The sequence below is a fragment of the Schistocerca gregaria genome, chromosome 6 (genome assembly GCF_023897955.1).
Source record: "Schistocerca gregaria isolate iqSchGreg1 chromosome 6, iqSchGreg1.2, whole genome shotgun sequence".
Classification (NCBI taxonomy): domain Eukaryota; kingdom Metazoa; phylum Arthropoda; class Insecta; order Orthoptera; family Acrididae; genus Schistocerca; species Schistocerca gregaria.
In genome coordinates this window covers 214063179-214087831 of record NC_064925.1, presented here as the reverse complement: position 1 = coordinate 214087831, position 24653 = coordinate 214063179, and the positions used below count along the sequence as shown (strand labels likewise).

At 41.3% G+C, this 24653-nt stretch overlaps 1 protein-coding gene across 4 annotated transcripts in view; it reads right to left on the bottom strand.

Annotated features, from left to right (window-relative positions):
• Positions 1-24653, bottom strand: part of LOC126278480 (slit homolog 1 protein-like) — a 187769-nt gene that overhangs the window by 104198 nt on the left and 58918 nt on the right. The window contains exon 1 of one of the 4 annotated variants that reach the window (XM_049978629.1): positions 9411-9566. The exons of the other annotated variants lie outside the window; for them this stretch is intronic. Within the exon in view, the coding sequence (XP_049834586.1) occupies positions 9411-9488 (78 nt within the window). The 5' untranslated portion in view covers positions 9489-9566. Of the gene's footprint in view, positions 1-9410; positions 9567-24653 lie in introns of those variants that run through there. 4 annotated transcript variants of the gene reach the window in all.

Here is a 24653-nt window from a genome sequence, read left to right as displayed (position 1 = left end):
GGAGCGCAGCCATTGATGATAGCGATTTGTGTCGCGTTTTTATCTGTGTTTCTTACGAAAGTATCAAAGGTTTACTTGATGAAAATTAGTCTAAATAGTGCACAATATGAAAGCAAAGTTTAATACGCATTTCAAATACTTATCCTGTTAAAAGAAAATTTTAACAATTATCTCAGCGGCAAATTCAAATTACGCAACTTTGCAGACATAAATGCCGAAGGCAATAAAAATGGGTAAAAATAAATGTGCACCGGTGGTCCCGAACTAATTTTAACGAAAGTAATTCGAATCAGATCGGTTCTTTAAAAAACCGTGGTCATAGCACGATTCATATAACAAACTTTTCTTGCTGATATATGGAGGCAAAATTAATTCCGCACGAGTTGCGAAGAATATTGTTTCAGGTAACATACGTCCGTGTTGTACGCCGCTGATATTCGGTAGTTTTAATGATCATTTTGCTGAAGATAAGTGTTTCCATCACAATCAATAGTTGTATAGAATCTGTAGTATGAACTGTGATTTAGTGACACTTACACCACTTACAGACAACATTTTAACACAACGTTAACTTGGAGTTCTTTAGCAACTTGACCAAATCTTTAGCTGGGAGAAAAATTATTTAGTAATTACTCACTGTAATAAGATAAGATTATCATTTTCATTTACGAATTAGTTAAATACCAAACCACTGAATAACACAGCGAACGCCATAGTACACTGAAAGTCTCCGTTAGGCCAGTGCGGCGAAATTTGGCGATAATAGGCTATGGCAGCAGACGGTTGAGACGAGTGCCTTTACTACACACGATTTCGCCTGCAGCACGTTTCCTGGGTTCATGACCATACCGGTTGGACCGAAGACAACTGGAAAACAGTGACCAGGGCAAATGAGTCCCGATTTAAGTTGTTAAGAGGTAATGGTAGGGTTCGAGTGCGGCGCATGGACCCAAGGCGTCAACGAGGCACTGTGCAAGATGGAGGTGGCTCCATAATGGTGTGGGCTGCGCTTACAGTGAATGGTCTAAATGAACCGATGATTGACTGGAAACAGTGATATTTGACTACTACGAGACCATTTGCAGCCATTCGTGGACTTCATGTTCCCAAAAAACGTTGCAAGTTTAGGATGACAATGCGCTATGTCTCCGGATCACAATAATTAGCGATTGTTTTGAATAACATTCTGGACAATTTGAGCGAATGATTTGGCCACCCAGATCGCCCTGCATGGGTCATAATTGAAAGGTCAGTTTGTGCACAAAATCCTCATTGCCAACACTTCTCCAATAATGGACAGCTGTAGGGGCAGCATGGGTTAATATTTCTGCAGGGGACTTTCAATAGTTGTTGAGCCCATGTACGTCGAGATGCTACACCACACCGGGCGAAAGGACGTCCGTCACGATATTAGAAGGTATCCCGTGGCTTTTGTCACATGTTAGTAAATAGTCGTCCTGTTCTGAAGCTGTTTGAGGCTGGCAACTTCTTCATTATTGTATTGTTCTGCTTCAGTTGATGCTTGTCACTAATATTAAACAGTGAGTCCATAAGAGAGTATAGCCCCGTTTTCAGTGCTTTGAACATCCCCCTTTGTTTGAATTCTGGCCCGTAAATGAAGAAACGCAATTTGACTAACTTCATTTTCGACTTCGTAATGGTAAGGAACTTTGTCATTGCACAACGGAATAATTGCCATAGCTTTAACTTAAGCTAAACCAAGTTACAACTGAGACCGTAATCCCTATAAAGCATCTTGTAATATATCTTTTCTACTTGGCAGATACAAAACTGAGAAAAATATTTAAAACGTGGAAATAATACGGAATGGATGAATAAAGTTTGGCTCGGGAAAAACACATCACAATTGTGATGGCAAATTGTGGTTTGTTCGGATTTCGTACAAATAAGTCTGCACGTTCTAATTTTTGGGATTACGGTACTTAAACGACACGACACCATAAGCAATCGGTAGTTTTGTCACATTCATCTGAAAAATAAGAGCTTATCAAATAAAACAATGGTTCAAATGGCTCTGAGCACTATGGGACTCAACTGCTGTGGTCATCAGTCCCCTAGAACTTAGAACTACTTAAACCTAACTAACCTAAGGACATCACACACAACCATGCCCGAGGCAGGATTCGAACCTGCGACCGTAGCATATCAAATAAAATAATGCGGTAGAGATGAAGGGGTTCTACAATAAATACAGATACTTTGACACCACTTCTTTACCGTTTCGCTCTCGAACAGCGCGAGGGATAAAGGAACCCAAACCTTTCCGTGCGACCACTGGAACAAAATATTTTACCTTTAGTAGGAGAATGCTAGAAATTGACATTTATTGAAAACATCTCGCCATAACGAATAACGCTTTTGTTCTAATGACTGGCACCCCAATTCGCTCATCATGTCCTTGACACTCTCTCCTTTGTGTCGCGACACAACAAAACGAGCTGCCTTTCTTTGAACTGTTTCGATATCCTCAGTCAGTCCTATCTGGTAAGGATACCATACCGCATAGTCAAACTCTAGCAGAGGACGGACAAGTGAAGCGTAGGGAATCTCTTATAGTGGATTTGTTGAATCTTAGGTCAATAAAACGTAGTCCCCACAACATTATCCAAGTGACCATTCGATTTTAAATTGTTCTTAACTCTTATTCCTAGGTTCTTAGTTAAATTCACAAGCTAATGTGTGATCTATAGCAAAATCCAAATTAAAAAAAAATTATTTTAGTAGTCATGAGGATGACCTCAGATTTTCATTGTGTAGGATTCGAATGCCACTTTTAGCGCCATACATGTGCCTTGTCTAAATTATTTTGCAAATGATTTTGATCATCTGACGGCTTTACGAGACGGTAAATGGCAGCGTCATCAAAAAAAAAAAAAATCTTATGTGGCTGATTGACTGCTAAATCCAAACGTATTATAAAACGGCTGTGTTCGTGTGTACTTATGCGTGTATGTGTGTGCGCGCGCTTGTGTGTATGTGTGTGTGTGTGTGTGTGTGTGTGTTTTCCATATCTCCTACTAAACCAATTAGCCGATTTCAACCACACTTGTTATGCATATACCTCAGTGTCACAGAACAATCGCTATGGGGATAATAACCACCTGCCTGACGAATGGGTGTGGATGAGGGTAAAATAGAGTTATTCATCCAATATTTGAAAATGAGAGCGCTTAGCGACTTGCAACTAACTTTACACTTTCATAAAAATTCTTCTCGCTGACGCGGACACCCCCTGCAAAATGTTGAAAGAAAAAATGTGTATCGATTACTACTTTATCGCTGTTCATGCAGTCAAAGAACCTCGTAAGGTAGATGTTATTATTTAATACTTCTTAACTACTAACTGTCCTACCCCCATGAACCATGGACCTTGCCGTTGGTGGGAAGGATTGCGTGCCTCAGTGATACAGATGGCCGGATCGTAGGTGCAACCACAACGGAGGGCAGACAAACTTGTGGTTCCTGAAAAAGGGCAGCAGCCTTTTCAATAGTTGCAGGGCAACAGTCCGGATGATTGACTGATCTGGCCTTGTAACACTAACCAAAGCGGCCTTGCTGTGCTGGTACTGCGAGCGGCTGAAAGCAAGGGGAAACTACAGCCGTAATTTTTCCCGAGGGCATGCAGCTTTACTGTATGGTTAAATAATTGTGGCGTCCTCTTGGGTAAAATATTCCGGAGGTAAAATAGTCCCCCATTCGGATCTCCGGGCGGGGCTACTCAAGAGGATGTTGTTATCAGGAGAAAGAAAACTGGCGTTCTACGGACCGGAGCGTGGAATGTCAGATCCCTTACTCGGGCAGGTAGGTAAGAAAATTAAACAGGGAAATGGATAGGTTAAAGTTAGATATAGTGGGAATTAGTGAAGTTCGGTGGCAAGAGGAACAACACTTCTGGTCAGGTGAGTACAGGGTTATAAATACAAAATCAAATAGGGGTAATGCAGGAGTAGGTTTAATAATGAATCAAAAAATAGGTGTACGGGTAAGCTACTACAAACAGCATAGTGAACGCATTATTGTGGCCAAGATAGACATGAAGCCCATGCTTACTACAGTAGTACAAGTTTGTATGCTAACTAGCTTTGCAGATGGCGAAGACATTGAAAAAATGTATGATGAAATAAAAGAAATTATTCAGATAGTGAATGGTGACGAAAATTTAAGTCATGGGTGACTGGAATTGGGTTGTAGGAAAAGGGAGAGAAGGAAACGTAGTAGGTGAATATGGATTGGGAGAGAGAAATGAAAGAGGAAGCTGCCTGGTAGAATTTTGCACAGAGCACAACTTAATCATAGCTAATACTTGGTTCAAGAATCATAAAAGAAGGTTGTATACATGGAAGAATCCTGGAGATACTAAAAGGTATCAGATAGATTATATAATGGTAAGACAGAGATTTAGGAACCAGGTTTTAAATTGTAGGACATTTCCAGGGGCAGATGTGGACTCTGACCACAATCTGTTGGTTATGAACTGCAGATTAAAACTGAAGAAACTGCAAAAAGGTGGGAATTTAAGGAGATGGGACCTAGATAAACTGAAAGAACAAGAGGTTGTACAGAGTTTCAGGGAGAGTATAAGGGAACAATTGACAGTAATGGGGGAAAGAAATACAGTAGAAGGAGAATGGGTAGCTTTGAGAGATGAAGTAGTGAAGGCAGCGGAGGATCAAGTAGGTAAAAAGACGAGGGCTACTAAAAATCCTTGGGTAACAGAAGAAATATTAAATTTAATTGATGAATGTAGAAAATATAGAAATGCAGTAAATGAAGCAGGAAAAAAGGAATACAAACGTCCCAAAAATGAAATTGACAGGAAGTGCAAAATGGCTAAGCAGGGATGGCTAGAGGATAAATGTAAGGATGTAGAGGATTATCTCACTAGGGGTAAGATAGATACTGCCTACAGGAAAATTAAAGAGACCTTTGGAGAAAAGAGAGCCACTTGTATGAATATCAAGAACTCAGATGGAAACACAGTTCTAAGCAAAGAAGGGAAAGCAGAAAGGTGGAAGGAGTATATAGAGGGTCTATACAAGGGCGATGTACTTGAGGACAATATTATGGAAATGGAAGAGGATGTAGATGAAGATGAAATGGGAGATACGATACTGCGAGAAGAGTTTGACAGAGCACTGAAAGACCTGAGTCGAAACAAGGCCTCGGAGTAGATAACTTTCCATTGGAACTACTGACGGCCTTGGGAGAGCTAGTTGTGACAAAACTCTACCATCTGGTGAGCAAGATGTATGAGACAGACTTAAAGAAGAATATAATAATTCCAATTCCAAAGAAATCAGGTGTTTGACAGATGTGAAAATTACCGAACTATCAGTTTAATAAGTCACAGCTGCAAAATACTAACGCGAATTCTTTACAGACGAATGGAAAAACTCATAGAAGCCGACCTCGGCGAAGATCAGTTTGAAATCCGCAGAAATATTGGAATACGTGAGGCAATACTGACCCTACGACTTATCGTAGAAAATAGACTAAGGAAAGGCAAAACTACATTTCTAGCATTTGTGGACTTAGAGAAAGCTTTATACAATGTTGACTGGAACACTCTCTTTCAAATTCTGAAGGTGGCAGGGGTAAAATACAGTGAGGGAAAGGCTATTTACAATTTGTACAGAAACCAGATGACAGTTATGAGTCGAGGGTTATGAAAGGGAAGCAGCGGTTGGGAAGGGAGTGAGACAGGGTTGTAGCCTCTCCCCGATGTTATTCAATCTGTATATTGAGCAAGCAGTAAAGGAAACAAAATAAACATTCGGAGTAGGTATTAAAAACCATGGAGAAGAAATAAAGACGTTGAGGTTCGCCGATGACATTGTAATTCTGTAAGAGACAGCAAAGGACTTGGAAGAGCAGTTGAACAAAATGGACAATGTCTTGAAATGAGGATATAAGATGAACATCAACAAAAGCAAAACGAGGATAATGGAATGTAGTCGAATTAAGTCGGGTGATGCTGAGGGAATTAGGTTGGAAAATAAGACACTTAAAGTAGTAAATGAGATTTGCTATTTGGGGAGCAAAATAACTGATGATGGTCGAAGTAGACAGGATATAAAATGTAGACTGGCAATAGCAAGGAAAACGTTTCTGAAGAAGAGAAATTTGTTAACATCGAGTATAGATTTAAGTGTCAGGAAACCGTTTCTGATAGTATTTGTATGGAGTGTAGCCATATATGGAAGTGAAACATGGACGATAAAAAGTTTGGAAAAGAAGAGAATAGGAGCTTTCAAAATGCGGTGCTACAGAAGAATGCTGAAGATTAAATGGGTAGATCACATAACTAATGAGGAGGTATTGAATAGAATTTGGGAGGAGTTTGTAGCACAACTTGACAAGAAGAAGGGACCGGTTGGTAGGACATGTTCTGAGGCATCAAGGTATAACAAGTTTATCATTGGAGGGCAGCGTCGAGGGTAAAAATCGCAGAGGGAGATGAATACACTAAGCAGATTCAGAAGGATGTATGTTGCAGTAAGTACTGGGAGATGAAGAAGCTTGCACAGGATAGAGTAGCATGGAGAGCTGCATCAAACCAGTCTCAGGACTGAAGACAACAACGACAACAACAACAAACAACTAACTGTATTCGCAACATTGTACAGACAGTATACACATCTGTCACTTAATGTAACGTAATACACATAGTTCAGGAGATATGACATCACAAACAATGAGCTGCGTGAAAAACTGCAGCATCATGCATTTCATTTAAATTTATTACTTCACTGCTACTAACCCTACGAGCAACAAATTTCGTAAACAGTATACACATATGTTGCTGAATGTACGTAAAATAATATGCAATTGTACGTAAAATAGTTTAGAAGATAAGGCGTCATAAACATTAAGCGTAAGGCCAGACGATGCTTGGTACGGCGTGGGCGCACAGTTATAAATAAATTCTTGAGCACCGTCAGGCCTCTCCGCTAAGCCCTATAACACTTCTTTGGGGAGGCAAGATATCACTTATGTATTACTCGATGACTTTCCATCAATTACTACTAACGGTAACCGTCCTGGCAGGAAATCACGAATTCAGTCACACAACTGAGATGATACTCCACAGGCACGCAATTTGATTAGAAGACGCTTGTGAGAGACCGTATCGTAAGCCTTCTGGAAATCTAGAAATATGGAATCAATCAGAGATCCCCTGTCAGTAGCATTCATTACTTTAAGTGGATAAAGAGCTGGGTGTGTTACGCAGGAATGATACTTTCTGAATCCGTTCTAGCTGGCAAATAGATCGTTTTCTTCGGTATAATTGATAATGTTCGAAAACAGTACATATTCTAAAATTCTACCGTAAATCTGCTTCAGTGCTATGAGTCTGTAATTCAACTAATTATTCCTGTTTCGTCTCTTTCCAGCCTTCAGCTAGGCATCTTTCGTTGAACGAGCGTTTGTGTATGATTACTAAGCATGGAGCTATTATATCAGCATACTCTGAAAGGAATCTACATTTACATCCATACTCAGCAAGCCACCTGACGGTGCGTGGCCGAGCGTACTTTGAGTTCTTCTATCGGTTCTCCCTTCTATTCCAGTCTCGTATTGTTGGTGGAAAGAAAGATTGTCGGTATGTCTCTGTTTGGGCTCTAATCTCTCTGATTTTATCTCCACGGTCTCTTCGGGAGATATACGTAGGAGGGAGCAATATACTGCTTAACTCCTCAGTGAAGGTATGTTCTCGAAACTTCAACAAAAGCCCGTACCGAGCTACTGAGAGTCTCTCCTGCAAAGTCTTCCACTGGAGTTTATCTATCATCTCCGTAACGCTTTCGCGATTACTAAATGGTCCTGTAACGAAGTGCGCTCCTCTCTGTTGGATCTTCTCTATCTCTTCTGTTAACCCTATCTGGTACGGATTCCACACTGCTGAGCAATATTCAAGCAGTGGGCGAACAAGTGTACTGTAACCTACTTCCTTTATTTTCGGATTGCATTTCTTTACGATTCTTCTAATGAATCTCAGTCTGGCATCTGCTTTACCGACGATCAACTTTGTATGATCTAATTGGTATACAGTCCGGACTGGAAGAAATATTTGAATATCATTTAAATTTGCTGAACGGGTGCGTGTAAGCTACCTACTTCGTGGGTGGACTACATTTCCTGACGATTCTTATGTGTGTGACTGCTTCCAGCGATTGTTCTGCAATCGTGTTATCATGTAAGGGCAGTCAGATGAATGCGAGGCAGATTAAAAAAAAAAACCAAGGTAACTATTCATTATTTCAAACGTAATCACCACAACTGTTAATACAGTTATTCCGCTGTGAGATAGTCATTATTAATTCGTTACTCCGCTGTGAGATATTCATTATTAATATTCATTATTAATTCATGGATAAATATTTGCATTTGCCTTTGGATCCATGATTGTACGTAGGCGGAAGTAAATCGACGGCGCCATGAATGAGTTTCTTCAGAACTCCAGAAATGTGGAAAGCGGAAGGGGGGACGGGGGGTTGCGAATGTCTGGAGAATGTGTAAGGGCATGCAACTGGACTATTTCCTACGTGACCATCAACCTGCGAAATTACCATCTTCTCGCGGTGACATTTTCAACTAGGTACTGTTATTGTTTTGGTACTTATGAATGCATGTTGTTGCATGACTACAGCTAACGATGCTTTCAAATGCTTATTCACCGCCTTTTCATATTTTGAACCATCTTACGATCGTCGCGAGAGAGCAACCGAAACTAGTTACCGAACTTTAATTGTTATAGGAAAATTGCGCACTAGGCATTAAAAGTTTTTACTTCAAAAAATTTCTTTTTATTTAATAAGTGTTTGGTTGTTTTACTTATATGCTCTGTGTGGATGTCGTCATTTAAAAAAAATGATTTGAACCATGTGTTGACCTGTTATGGCTCTGAGCACTATGGGACTCAACATCTGAGGTCATCAGTCCCCTAGAACGTAGAGAACTACTTAAACCTAACTAACCTAAGGAAATCACACACATCCATGCCCCAAGCAGGATTCGAACCTGCGACCATAGTAGTCGCGCGGTTCCGGGCTTAAGCGCCTAGAACCGCTCAGGCACCGCGGCTGGCTCCGTTATGGCAATTATACTAATAGGGAGTATATAAATGACCTGGAGATGGCTCTTGTGCAGCTGAAACTAGTAATCAAAATAAAAATTTATTTATGATCTTGACTTCTAAGATTGCCAATCTTTAACATAAAAATTCTTACTGGTTTTATTTAATACTTTCAGTAACAAATTTGTTGTGACATACATTAACATGTTTAAGGTTCTTCTGTTGCTAGCATAGGATTTAAAAGCAGTATGTGACAGTTGTCATGAATATTTACTAAGCATGTGTATCTTTTGTTGGTTTGAAACGCTCTTACCGTCGGTCTTCCAGCCCAGAGAAATGTCATTGTACACACGTGAAGCACATTGAATCCTTTTCCACAGGAAGGCGACATTCTCTAACTCAGATGTCACACTGAAGATACCTTTGCTGATACGCAGCGTTTGAATCACGCAGGTTGCAACACGACGCGTCGCCTTATCGAAAAGTTGTTCGCGCGATGTTTCACCTGGCGAGACGTGTGGTGTGGGCGACAACGCCACGCTTTCACTACTGAGGAACGCTCTCTCCACTGAGCCACGGCCAGCTCAAGAAGGAAACACAGCACGTGGGTCCCTGCGTGTTTGGATAGTCTAACGCTGTTAACAAGATTTGCTTCGAGATGTAGCAAGTTTCAACAGCGCTACTTGCCTTGGTGCAAGTATCTTTCCTGACATAACTAATTCTTTTTTTGCCTAATCTAGATATCCCAGCTGTATTTTTGTAATCTTATTTGTTGTGAGTATGACTGATGACAATGAAGTAAATATTTAATACGCCTGTTGTTATCTTGCACTAGCTTGAGGGAGCTCCTCAAGCTAGTCTTGTGCAAGTCTCTTCATTCCATATAGCTACTGGAACCTGCAGGTATATGAACGTGCTTAATGTAGTCCCGGCCTCCGTCAACAATTTTGGCCCATAGTACTTCTCTCCGTTACCAAATTGACTATTCCTTGATGTCTCAGGAAGGGTACTGTCAGCCGAACCCTTCTTTTAAGTTGGCGATATTTATTTTTCTCCTATTCATTAGTTATCCGATCTAGCCACACACAGCGTTTTTCTGTTACACCAAGTTTCAAAAGTATCAGTTCTTCACTTCCGTATAAGACTACACCTAAAAAAATACCTTCAGAAAATATTTCTTAAGAGTGAAATTTGTATTTGTGTCAATCTGTTGCTCTTTCTCAGAAATGCTTTCCTTACAATTGCTAGGCAACCTTCTATGCCTCTCAACTTCCGCCTTCACCAATTGTTTTGGTCCGCAACCAGCAAAAATTTCATACTACTTTTAGTATATCATTTCCTAATCTCATTCGCTTAGCATCACCTGATTTAATTGGACTACACTACGTTACCTTTATTTACTTTCGTTGGTATCTATATCATAACCTCTTCTCCATCCAGCTAGTCTTCCTAGTCTCCTGCAGCGTATGAGAGAATTACCGTTTCATCGGCAAAATTCAGTGTTTTGAATTCGTCTCCTTCAGCTTGAACCCCTTTTCCAAATTTTCTCCTTGATTCCCTTTTTCTACTTACTCAATGTACAGTCAGAATACCACACTTATACACAAAATACCAACTTTGTAGCACTTACTACATTCAACTTAAAATTATAAATACTACATCAAATGAAAGAGTAACTCAAACTGTTTTTCTTACAAGTGTTCAATATGACGCATGACACACGTCGGATAGTTAGGTGAGTTCTTCCCAAACCTTGATCATTCTTTCTGCAGTAGTTGTTGCAACAACTACTTCATTCCTGTTTCGTAAGTCGGGTAGCTACAAGCGGAGGCACATGCACATGATATCATTTTTTCTTGAGTCATCAGCCTGACTTGTTTGATGCGACCCGCCACGAATTCCTCTCCAGTTCCATTACCTTCATCTCAGAGTAGCAGCTGCAGCCTGCGTCCTCAATCTCTGCCTTAGCCTACAGCTTTTGCCCTCTACACCTCTCTCTAGTACCGTGGAGATTCTTCCCTGACGTCTAAACAGATCTCTTCTCCCTGTCGGTGTTTTACTTTCCCGGCTGATTTCGTCGAGAACCTCCTCATTCCTCACTTTAACAGTCCACTTGATTCTCCGTTATATGCTGTAGCACCACATATCAGACGCTTCGATTCAAGTTTTCTCGCTATCGCTATCCATACAACGCTGTGCTCGAGATGTACATTCACAGAAATTTCCTTGAATCTTCCTTTGTTTGATACCAGTATGTTTCTCTTGGCCGAGAATGTCCTTTTTCCCACGCTAGCCTGCTTTTTATGGACTCCTTGCTTTGTCCGTGATGAGTTATTTGGCTTCCAAGGTAGCAGATCTTCTAACATACTTCATGATCACCATTTTTTTAAAGTTTATGGCTATTCTCATTTCTGATACTTCTCGATAGTTTTGTCTTTTTTTGGTTTAAACCGGCCGAGGTCGCCGAGCGGTTCTAGGCGCTACAGTGTGGAACCGTGCGACCGCTACGGTCGCAGGTTCGAATCCTGCCTCGGGCGTGGGTGTGTGTGATGTCCTTAGGTTAGTTAGGTTTACGTAGTTCTATGTTCTAGGGGACTGATGACCTCAGAAGTTAAGTCCCATAGTGCTCAGAGCCATTTGAACCTTTTTTTTTTGTTTAATCTCAGCCCATATTCTATACTCATTAGACGGCGCGTACCGTTCAACAAATCCTGTAATTTTTCTTCACTTTCACTGCGGATAACAATGTCATCAGCGAATCTCATAGCTGATATTCTTTCAGGGTGAATTTTAATCCCAGTCTTTTTCTTTCTTTTATTTCCATCGTTGTTTCTTCGATGTACAGACTGAACAGCAGGGCGAAAGACTTCACCCGTGTCTACATCCTTTTCAATCCGATCGCATCCAGTCTTCTTTTTAACTCTTGGTTCTTGTACATACAATATATCACGCATTTCTCCCTATAGCTTACCCCTATTTTCCTCAGAATTCCGAACATCTTGCGCATTTCACATTATCGAACGCTTTTTGCAGGTCGACAAATCTCATGAGCGTGTCTGGATTTTTCTTCAGTTCGCAACGTCGGGACCACCTCTCTGGTGCCTTTACCTTTCCTGAAGCGAAACTTATTGTCATCTAACAGATACTCAGTTTTCATTTTCATTCTTCTGTGTACTCTTCTTGTCCATAGCTTGGATGTATGCGACGTTAGGCTGATTGTGCAATAGTTCTCTCATTTATCTGGCATTATTGTCTTCGTGATTGTGTGGATGATATTTTTCTGAAAGTGTGATGGTACGTCGCCAGTCTGAGAGTTTCTGCATACCAACATGAGTACATGTTTGGTTCTAATTCTCAGAATGATTTTAGAAATTCCGATAGAATGTTTGCTGTTCCTTCTGCCTTATTTGACCTCAAGTCTTTCAAAACTCTGATATAGAATCTCTTATGTCTTCAATATCGACTCCAATTTTTTCTACCACGTCATCAGACAAGTCTTCCCCCTCAATAAGGCTTTCAGTGTACTCTTTCCATCTATCCGATCTCTCCCCTTCAGTTATCGGTGAAAATCCCATTGCACTATTCATGTTGACGCCCTTGCTTTTAATTTAATCCAAGGTTGTTTACGCTTTTCTGTATGCTGAGTCATTCCTCCCGACAATCAGTTTTTTCCTATTTCTTCACATGTTTCTTACAGCCATTTCACCTTGGTTGCCTTGCAATTCCTATTTTTTTCGTTTCTGATGGGCTAATATTGCAACATTCCTGTCTTCCCCTGAATATTTCTGTACTTTATTCTTTCTTTGATCAACTGAAATATTTCTTCTGTCAGCCAAAATTTCCTCGCAGCTCCCTTCCTTGTATCTACATTTATTTGTCCACCATCTGTTACTGCCCTTTTTTCCGCTGTCCACTCTTCAACTGAACTGCCGACTTTGGCATTCCTCATCGTTATATCCGCATCCTTAGCGAACTCGAAACGCCTCTTTCCTCAGTACTTCAGTACGCTACTTCCTTCCACAGTGATTCTTTTATACGATTCTCTTAAACTTCAGTCTAGTATTCATCATTACTAAATTCTAACCTGAGTCTGTATCTGCTCCTGAGAGCGCCTTAAAAACAAGTATCTGTTTACGAAATTTCTGTCTGACCATTATGTAATCCAGCTGGAATTTTCCAGTGTCTCCTGGTCTTTTCCAAGTATATCTCCTCTTGTGGTTCTTGAAAATAGTGTTTACTGTTACCACGTGAAAATCATTGCAGAGCTCAGTTAGTCTTTCTCCTCTCTCATTCATACTGGCAGGCCCAGATTCTCCCGCAAGCCATGGCGATCTAACCACCCATAATTATTAGATTTTCATCTCTCTTTACATACTGAATTACCCATTACATATCATCATATTTTTTTTTATCTCTTCATCTTCTGCTTGCGACGTCGGAATGTCTACCTGAACTATAGTTTTCCGTGCCAGTTTGTTGTCGAATCTGGTGAGAACAACCCTAGCTTTGTAGTGTTCACATTAGCCCACTCCTTGCTCTACTTTCTTATTCAAAACGAGTCCTACTCCCGTTATACTATTTTCTGCTGCCGTAGTTATTACCCTATATTCGTCTGACCAGGAATCCTTATCTTCTTCCCATTTCATTCCACTGTATCTAGAGTTGACTTTTATATTCCCGTTTTCAAATTTTCTGACTTCTCAGCTGCGTTCAAACTTTGAAATTCCAAGTCCCGACTCTTAGAATGTCATTCCATCTTTTGTTATCTCGTCTTTTTCTCACGGTCACCTCCCCATTGGCAGCCCTCTTCCAGAGATCTGAATGTGGGACTAATCCGGAATCTTTTGCTAATGGGTAGATCATAATGACACTTTTAAAACTACAGGCCACATGTCCTGTGGATACACATTACGTGTCTTTAATGCAAGGGTTTCCATTCCCTTGTGCACTTTCATGCCGTTGATCATTGTTGATTCTTTCGTATTTTATGGGCAGTTTCCAACACCAAGGCGAATGGAGTGCTTGAACTTCTGTCCGCTCCTCCGTCCTCTATGGGAAGCACGTCTGCAGAACGAGCGTGACTTCTTACACCGGAAATCTCTGGCCGTCACTGTTGGTGATTCTTATTCAAAATTTAAGCAACAGCTCTATCGAAGCCGGAATGTTTTGATTACTAGTCAGTGATGATAGCCCTAGACCACGGGTCGTTTATCAGCCCTCGGCTGTTAAAACCACATGGCATCGGAACGTGGAAGATGTGTGAAACAAGCTCTGTTATCCGGCCCTTTGAGGCCAATCCAGCGATCGGGTAGAACATCGTTTAACCAATCATGCACTGAGTTAGCCCAATGCGGCAGCGCACCATCTTGGTGCCAAATACAGTACTGTGGTTCAGTTTCGTAAAATAGCCATAGATCTAGCTCAACAAACGTACGAAATACCAGTTACAGTTTCTCGCCCCCTCCCCCCTCCTTCCCCCGCCGCCCACAAATACGGCCTATACGGAGCTAAAAACATTTCTTTGAAGGGAATCTTGGTGCAATAGCACCATTTCATGGGGATTTTCTGACTGCCGGATGCACACATCATGTGTTTTCACTTTTCTAACTAGGTAAAACATCGATGAATCTCTGAAGAAACCTTCATCGTCATGCAGAAACATTTCGTTTGCAACGTTGTCACGTAAACCATAGTCTGCTGACTTCAGAGCTTGCAATAGCTACAGTCGATAAGGACGTAGTTATAATCGTCTCCTTTAACGTCTCCACACGGTCGTCACTCGAATTGATAGTTCACGACTAGCCTTCTAAACTGATTTCTTGGGGCTACGCACGAAAGACTCTCTCACTCGTGCAGCACGTCTTACACTTACACGCACCGTACTCTCCTATTTGAAAAGACAGGACGTATTTTAAAACTGATGACACCATGTTGATATCACTTGGTGGATTTCAATAGAACTTAATACGGAAGGCACGTTGCACTGTAACAAACATTTCCGCTCTTGTAAACAGTAAGCCGGCCGCAGTGGCCTTGCGGTTCTAGGCGCTACAGTCTAGAGCTGAGCGACCGCTACGGTCGCAGGTTCGAATTCTGCCTCGGGCATGGATGTGTGTGATTCCTTAGGTAAGTTAGGTTTAATTAGTTCTAAGTTCTAGACGACTGATGACCTCAGAAGTTAAGTCGCAGAGTGCTCAGAGGCATTTGAGCCATTTTTGTAAACAGTAAAATCCAAAAACCTCCCCGTTCAGAAGTCACCATCTTTGTTACTAGCGGTACCTAATGGAGGTCTCAGGGAACATTGAATGCTGATATGTAAGGGTATTCAAACAAAACAGTCGGAGTTCTTCTTTCACTTGGTATATTGTTTATAACTCTAAGTTGAATGTAATAAACGCTACAAAACCTTAAACCCCGATATTCATAGCTAACACTTGGTTTAAGAAACATGAAAGAAGGTTGTGTACGTGGAAGAACCCTGGAGATACCAAAAGGTATCAGATAGATTATATAATGGTAAGACAGAGATTTAGGAACCAGGTTTTAAGTTGTAAGACATTTCCAGGGGCAGATGTGGACTCCGACCACAATCTATTGGTTATGACCTGTAGATTAAAACTGAAGAAACTGCAAAAATGTGGGAAATTAAGGAGATGGGACCTGGATAAACTGAAAGAACCAGAGGTTGTACAGAGTTTCAGGGAGAGCATAAGGGAACAATTGACAGGAATAGGGGAAAGAAATACAGTAGAAGAAGAATGGGTAGCTCTGAGGGATGTAGTAGTGAAGGCAGCAGAGGATAAAGTAGGTACAAAGACGAGGGCTGCTAGAAATCCTTGGGTAACAGAAGAAATATTGAATTTAATTGATGAAAGGAGAAAATATAAAAATGCAGTAAATGAAGCAGGCAAAAAGGAATACAAACGTCTCAAAAATGAGATCGACAGGAAGTGCAAAATGGCTAAACAGGGATGGCTAGAGGACAAATGTAAGGATGTAGAAGCTTATCTCACTAGGGGTAAGATAGATACTGCCTACAGGAAAATTAAAGAGACCTTTGGAGAGAAGAGAACCACGTGTATGAATATCAAGAGCTCAGATGGCAGCCCAGTTCTAAACAAAGAAGGGAAGGCAGAAAGGTGGAAGGAGTATATAGAAGGTTTATACAAGGGCGATGTACTTGAGGACAATATTATGGAAATGGAAGAGGCTGTAGATGAAGATGAAATGGGAGATACGATACTGCGTGAAGAGTTTGACAGAGCACTGAAAGACCTGAGTCGAAACAAGGCCCCCGGAGTAGACAACATTCCATTAGAACTACTGACAGCCTTGGGACAACCAGTCCTGACAAAACTCTACCAGCTGGTGAGCAAGATGTATGAGACAGGCGAAATACCCTCAGACTTCAAGAAGAATATAATAATTCCAATCCCAAAGAAAGCAGGTGCTGACAGATGTGAAAATTACCGAACTATCAGTTTAATAAGCCACGGCTGCAAAATACTAACGCGAATTCTTTACAGACGAATGGAAAAACTGGTAGATGCAGACCTCGGGGAGGATCAGTTTGGATTCCGTCGAAATGTTGGAACACGTGAGGCAATACTGACCTTACGACTTATCTTAGAAGAAAGATTAAGAAAAGGCAAACCTACGTTTCTAGCATTTGTAGACTTAGAGAAAGCTTTTGACAATGTTGACTGGAATACTCTTTTTCAAATTCTAAAGGTGGCAGGGGTAAGATACAGGGAGCGAAAGGCTATTTATAATTTGTACAGAAACCAGATGGCAGTCATAAGAGTCGAGGGGAATGAAAGGGAAGCAGTGGTTGGGAAAGGAGTGAGACAGGGTTGTAGCCTCTCCCCGATGTTATTCAATCTGTATATTGAGCAAGCAGTAAAGGAAACAAAAGAAAAATTTGGAGTAGGTATTAAAATTCATGGAGACGAAGTAAAAACTTTGAGGTTCGCCGATGACATTGTAATTCTGTCAGAGACGGCAAAGGACTTGGAAGTGCAGTTGAACGGAATGGACAGTGTCTTGAAAGGAGGATATAAGATGAACATTAACAAAAGCAAAACGAGGATAATGGAATGTAGTCAAATTAAATCGGGTGATGCTGAGGGAATTAGATTAGGAAATGAGACACTTAAAGTAGTAAAGGAGTTTTGCTATTTAGGAAGTAAAATAACTGATGATGGTCGAAGTAGAGAGGATATAAAATGTAGACTGGCAATGGCAAGGAAAGCGTTTCTGAAGAAGAGAAATTTGTTAACATCGAATATAGATTTATGTATCAGGAAGTCGTTTCTGAAAGTATTTGTATGGAGTGTAGCCATGTATGGAAGTGAAACATGGACGATAACTAGTTTGGACAAGAAGAGAATAGAAGCTTTCGAAATGTGGTGCTACAGAAGAATACTGAAGATAAGGTGGAGAGAGCACGTAACTAATGAGGAGGTATTGAATAGGATTGGGGAGAAGAGAAGTTTGTGGCACAACTTGACTAGAAGAAGGGATCGGTTGGTAGGACATGTTTTGAGGCATCAAGGGATCACAAATTTAGCATTGGAGGGCAGCGTGGAGGGTAAAAATCGTAGAGGGAGACCGAGAGATGAGTACACTAAGCAGATTCAGAAGGATGTAGGTTGCAGTAGGTACTGGGAGATGAAGCAGCTTGCACAGGATAGAGTAGCATGGAGAGCTGCATCAAACCAGTCTCAGGACTGAAGACAACAACAACAACAACAACAACAGTACCCGATATGTTATAGGTCGGTAATATAGTACACTCACGTGGTTGTACTAATGCTGATCCATTTATTGGATGGAGATGTTGAACTCGGCGGCCCCTCCGTGCTTTTCGACACGAGTGAGCTGTGTAGAGGCACCGGGCTTTTCATCCTCTCCCTCCCCTTCATCCACAACAACACAAACACAATAATCTGTTTGCTAGCTTTTATCCCGTCGCACATGGTACACTGTTTTCGTGGTGTATCAAATTTATTTTATTTTAACTTTGTGGCCGGACATCCTTTATCCACAGCCGTGAGCTAATCTAAGGGTGGGTAGTTATATCAGCCATCTGTGAGTGAATCGTGTAAATCGTGAAGAATTGCATTGTATCATACACAGCCGTAATACCTTATTTAAACTACAGACAATCGCTTTCGGTCCAGAATCAGACCATATTCATTTCCTTTGCAGCGTCAGGAGAGAACCAGGTAACAAGGGTACATAATTCTATAGAGTGGCCCCCGGGAAGTACAAGGGCAATTTGTTTTCAACCTCCAACCGGTCACGAGACGGAAACCACAGAGAAAATAAAAAAAAAGTTTTATTTGCAATCTTCAGCTGCACCTTCCAGCTGCTTTTCTAAGTGGCCGCCGCTCTGAGTTAGACATCTGCGGTAGCTTTGTGACAATTTAGCAATACCGTCGTCATTCAAGGGTCTGTCAATTCCGCCAATTATCTAGCTGGTCTGCAGATAGTCTGTCAAAATGCTGTCATAGTAGCAAGCGGTTCATGTGAGCGAAGAGATGAAAATCAGAGGAAGCCTAGTACAGGCGGCATTGTCGGCGATCCAACTCTCCCCGTCGAAAACGCAGGAGTAGCGTCTTCGTTGCACCTACAACACGCAGCCGAGAGTTGTCCTGAAGAAGGAAACGCATGACAGTTGCTTGAAGTGGGTCGCATGAAATGAGGCGCAACACCTCAGCATCACATTTGAGGGGAGCAACTTTTTTCTAGGCATCTGGAACTGAAAAGCGGCGACGTGACGCGCTAAACAGGCATGCTAGAGAAACTTTCCAGCACATCTGCGCAAAACTTCCCCGGATTTTCATTGCGCTTTTAATTTTGCAACCAATGTTGTTGTTGTTGTGGTCTTCAGTCCTGAGACTGGTTTGATGCAGCTCTCCATGCCACTCTATCCTGTGCAAGCCTCTTCATCTCCCAGTACCTACTGCAACCTACATCCTTCTGAATCTGCTTAGTGTGTTCATCTCTTGGTCTCCCTCTACATTTTTTATCCTCCACGCTGCCCTCCAATACTAAATTGGTGATCCCTTGATGCCTCAGAACATGTCCTACCAACCGATCCCTTCTTTTAGTCAAGTTGTGCCACAAACTTCTCTTCTCCAAAATCCTATTCAATACCTCCTCGTTAGTTATGTGATCTACCCATCTAATCTTCAGCATTCTTCTGTAGCACCACATTTCGAAAGCTTCTATTCTCTTCTTCCCAAACTATTTATTGTCCATGTTTCACTTCCATACATGGCTACACTCCATACAAATACTTTCAGAAATGACTTCCTGACACTTAAATCTATACTCGATGTTAACAAATTTCTCTTCTTCACGAACGCTTTCCTTGCCATTGCCAGTCTACATTTTATATCCTCTCTACTTCGACCATCATCAGTTATTTTGCTCCCCAAATAGCAAAAGTCCTTTACTACATTAAGTGTCTCATTTCCTAGTTTAATTCCCTCAGCATCACCCGACTTAATTTGGCTACATCCCATTATCCTCGTTTTGCTTTTGTTGATGTTAATCTTATACCCTCCTTTCAAGACACTGTCCATTCCGTTCAACTGGTCTTCTAAGTTTTTTGCTGTCTCTGACAGAATTACAATGTCATCGGCGAACCTCAAAGTTTTTATTTCTTCTCCATGGATTTTAATACCTACTCCGAATGTTTCTTTTTTAGCAATCGTCTTTTTACCTACTTGATCCTCCGCTGCCTTCACTACTTCATCCCTCAAAGCTACCCATTCTTCTTCTACTGCATCTCTTTCCCCCATTACTGTCAATTGTTCCCTTATACTCTCCCTGAAACTCTGTACAACCTTTTGTTCTTTCAGTTTATCTAGGTTCCATCTCCTTAAATTCCCACCTTTTTGCAGTTTCTTCAGTTTTAATCTACAGGTCATAACCAATAGATTGTGGTAATAGTCCACATCTGCCCCTGGAAATGTCTTACAATTTAAAACTTGGTTCCTAAATCTCTGTCTGACCATTATATAATCTATCTTATACCTTTTAGTATCTCCAGGGTTCTTCCATGTATACAACCTTCTTTCATGATTCTTAAACCAAGTTTTAGCTATGATTAAGTTGTGCTCTGTGCAAAATTCTACCAGGCAGCTTCCTCTTTCATTTCTCTCCCCCGATCCATATTCACCTACTACATTTCCTTCTCTCCCTTTTCCTACAACCCAATTCCAGTCACTCATAACTATTAAATTTTTGTCACGCTTCACTACCTGAATAATTTATTTTATTTCATCATACATTTTTTCAATTTCTTCGTCATCTGCAGAGGTAGTTGGCATATAAACTTGTACTACTGTAGAAGGTGTGGGCTTCGTATCTATCTTGGCCACAATAATGCGTTCACTATGCTGTTTGTAGTAGCTTACCCGCATTCCTATTTTCCTATTCATTATTAAACCTACTCCTGCATTACCCCTATTTGATTTTGTGTTTATAACCCTGTAGTCACCCGACCAGAAGTCTTGTTCCTCCTGCCACCGAACTTCACTAATTCCCACTATATATAACTTTAACCTATCCATTTCCCTTTTTAAATTTTCTAACCTACCTGCCCGATTGAGTGATCTGACATTCCACGCTCCGATCCGTAGAACGCCAGTTTTGTTTCTCCTGATAACGACATCCTCTTGAGTAGTCGCCGCCCGGAGATCCGAATGAGGGACTATTTTACCTCCGGAATGTTTTACCCAAGAGGACGCCATCATCATTTAATCATACAGTAAATTTGCATGCCCTGGGGAAAAATTACGACCGTAGTTTCCCCTTGCTTTCAGCCGTTCGCAGTACCAGCACAGCAAGGCCGTTTTGGTTATTGTTACAAGGCCAGGTCAGTCAATCATCCAGTCTGTTGCACTTGCAACTACTGAAAAGACTGCTGCCCCTCTTCAGGAACCAGGAACCACACGTTTGTTTGGTCTCTCAACAGATACCCCTCCGTTGTGGTTGCACCTACGGTACGGCTATCTATATCGCTGAGGCACGCAAGCCTCCCCACCAACATCAAGGTCCATGATTCCAGGTGGGGGGGGGGGGGGGGGGTTGCAATCAATAGAAGGTCTAAACAAACAGTCCTTGCAGCACATTTCATTTGGTTGCTATGAGATTTAGAGTGTATTTACACCACCGTAATTTATGGATAACTGTTTTATACAAATTTCCATTTCTGGAAAGGAAAACACAATTTCATTTCTTAAAAAATACATCACGATAGTGACTTCCATCATTCGCAGTGTAGTGGCGGATGCTCCTCATTTTGCTCTCAGTCATTTCTTGAGGAATGACGTCTGTCTATTCTTGGATTTCTGATTTCAACTCATGAGTATTGAGGAGTCACCATGCAAAACTTTGTGCTTGAGGTGACACTAAAGAACAAAAATGAGAGGCTCGACGTTCATGTTATGTCGAAAGAGAGAACCGATGTGAGAGAAATCGATGTGGAAAATGACTCCTCCTTGAAGTCAATTGAATTATGGGCCATACTCATATGTGCTGTGGCCCCATCTTGCTGTAACCATATCGCATTTAGTCGTCAACACCCCTACGGCTGTGGAATGAAAGAAATTGCTAGTCATGTGTTACTTTTTGCCACATACCGCTTGTAATTCTCACTGACTGGCCGATCATTCGCTTAAAACAACTGGCCTAACGATTCCAATGAACAGTCCAGTAGCACCCCAGACAACGACCTTTGGGCTACCATGTGCCTTTTCGTGAATGAACAGCGGATTTGTATCCTAGTAAAACCAGAATTTTTTTTTGCCTCCAGAGATATCAGAAAATTTGTTAGAAACGCGTCACTCAGGTCAATTTTCTTTTTTTTTCTTTTTTTGTCATCAGTCTACTGACTGGTTTGATGCGGCCCGCCACGAATTCCTTTCCTGTGCTAACCTCTTCATCTCAGAGTAGCACTTGCAACCTACGTCTTCAATTATTTGCTTGAAGTGTTCCAATCTCTGTCTTCCTCTACAGTTTTTGCCCTCTACAGCTCCCTCATGTCTTAGCAGATGTCCTATCATCCTGTCCCTTCTCCTTATCAGTGTTTTCCACATATTCCTTTCCTCTCCGATTCTGCGTAGAACTTCCTCATTCCTTACCTTATCAGTCCACCTAATTTTCAACATTCGTCTATAGCACCACATCTCAAATGCTTCGATTTTCTTTTCCGGTATTCCCACAGTCCATGGTTCACTACCATACAATGCTGTACTCCAGACGTACATCCTCAGAAATTTCTTCCTCAAATTAAGGCCGGTATTTGATATTAGTAGACTTCTCTTGGCCAGAAATGCCTTTTTTGCCATAGCGAGTCTGCTTTTGATGTCCTCCTTGCTCCGTCCGTCACTGGTTATTTTACTGCCTAGGTAGCAGAATTCCTTAACTTCATTGACTTCGTGACCATCAATCCTGATGTTAAGTTTCTCGCTGTTCTCATTTCTACTACTTCTCATTACCTTCGTCTTTCTCCGATTTACTCTCAAACCATACTGTGTACTCATTAGACTGTTCATTCCGTTCAGCAGATCATTTAATTCTTCTTCACTTTCACTCAGGATAGCAATGTCATCAGCGAATCGTATCATTGATATCCTTTCACCTTGTATTTTAATTCCACTCCTGAACCTTTCTTTTATTTCCATCATTGCTTCCTCGATGTACAGATTGAAGAGTAGGGGCGAAACGCTGCAGCCTTGTCTTACTCCCTTCTTACTACGAGCACTTCGTTCTTGATCGTCCACTCTTATTATTCCCTCTTGGTTGTTGTACATATCGTATATGACCCGCCTCTCCCTATAGCTTACCCCTACTTTTTTCAGTATCTCAAACAGCTTGCACCATTTTATATTGTCGAACGCTTTTTCCAGGTCGACAAATCCTATGAAAGTGTCTTGATTTTTCTTTAGCCTTGCTTCCATTATTAGCAGTAACGTCAGAATTGCCTCTCTCGTGCCTTTACTTTTCCTAAAGCCAAACTGATCGTCACCTAGCGCATTATCAATTTTCTTTTCCATTCTTCTGTATATTATTCTTGTAAGCAGCTTCGATGCATGAGCTGTTAAGCTGTTTGTGCGATAATTCTCGCACTTGTCAGCTCCTGCCGTCTTCGGAATTGTGTGGATGATGCTTTTCCGAAAGTCAGATGGTATGTCGCCAGACTCATATATTCTACACACCAAAGTGAATAGTCGTTTTGTTGCCACTTCCCCTAATGATTTTAGAAATTCTGATGGAATGTTATCTATCCCTTCTACCTTATTTGACCTAATTCTTTCAAAGCTCTTTTAAATTCCGATTCTAATACTGGATCCCCTATCTCTTCTAAATCGATTCCTGTTTCTTCTTCTATCACATCCGACAAATCTTCACCCTCATAGAGACTTTCAATGTATTCTTTCCGCCTATCTGCTCTCTCCTCAGCATTCAACAGTGGAATTCCCTTTGCACTCTTAATGTTACCACCGTTGCTTTTAATGTCACCAAAGGTTGTTTTGACTTTCCTGTATGCTGAGTCTGTCCTTCCGACAATCTTATCTTTTTCGATGTCTTCACATTTTTCCTGCAGCCATTTCGTCTTAGCTTCCCTGCACTTCCTATTTATTTCATTCCTCAGCGACTTGTATTTCTGTATTCCTGATTTTCCCGGAACATGTTTGTACTTCCTCCTTTCATCAATTAACTGAAGTATTTCTTATGTTACCCATGGTTTCCTCGCAGCTACCTTCTTTGTACCTATGTTTTCCTTCCCAACTTCTGTGATGGCCCTTTTTAGAGACGTCCATTCCTCTTCAACTGTGTTGCCTACTGCGCTATTGCTTATTGCTGTATCTATAGCGTTAGAGAACTTCAAACGTATCTCGTCATTCCTTAGAACTTTCGTATCCCACTTCTTAGCGTATTGATTCTTCCTGACTAATGTCTTGAACTTCAGCCTACTCTTCATCACTACTATATTGTGATCTGAGTCTATATCTGCTCCTGGGTACGCCTTACAATCCAGTATCTGATTTCGGAATCTCTGTCTGACCATGATGTATTCTAATTGAAATCTTCCCGTATCTCCCGGCGTTTTCCAAGTATACCTCCTCCTCTTGTGATTCTTTCTTGAACAGGGTATTCGCTATTACTATCTCAAACTTGTTACAGAACTCAATTAGTCATTCTCCTCTTTCATTCCTTGTCCCAAGCCCATATTCTCCTGTAACCTTTTCTTCTACTCCTTTCCCTACAACTGCATTCCAGTCGCCCATGACTATTAGATTTTCGTCCTCCTTTGCATACTGCACTACCCTTTCAATATCCTCATACACTTTCTCTATCTGTTCATCTTCAGCTTGCGACGTCGGCATGTGTACCTGAACTATCAGCCGGCCGCGGTGGTCTCGCGGTTCTAGGTGCGCAGTCCGGAACCGTGCGACTGCTACGGTCGCAGGTTCGAATCCTGCCTCGGTCATGGATGTGTGTGATGTCCTTAGGTTAATTAGGTTTAAGTAGTTCT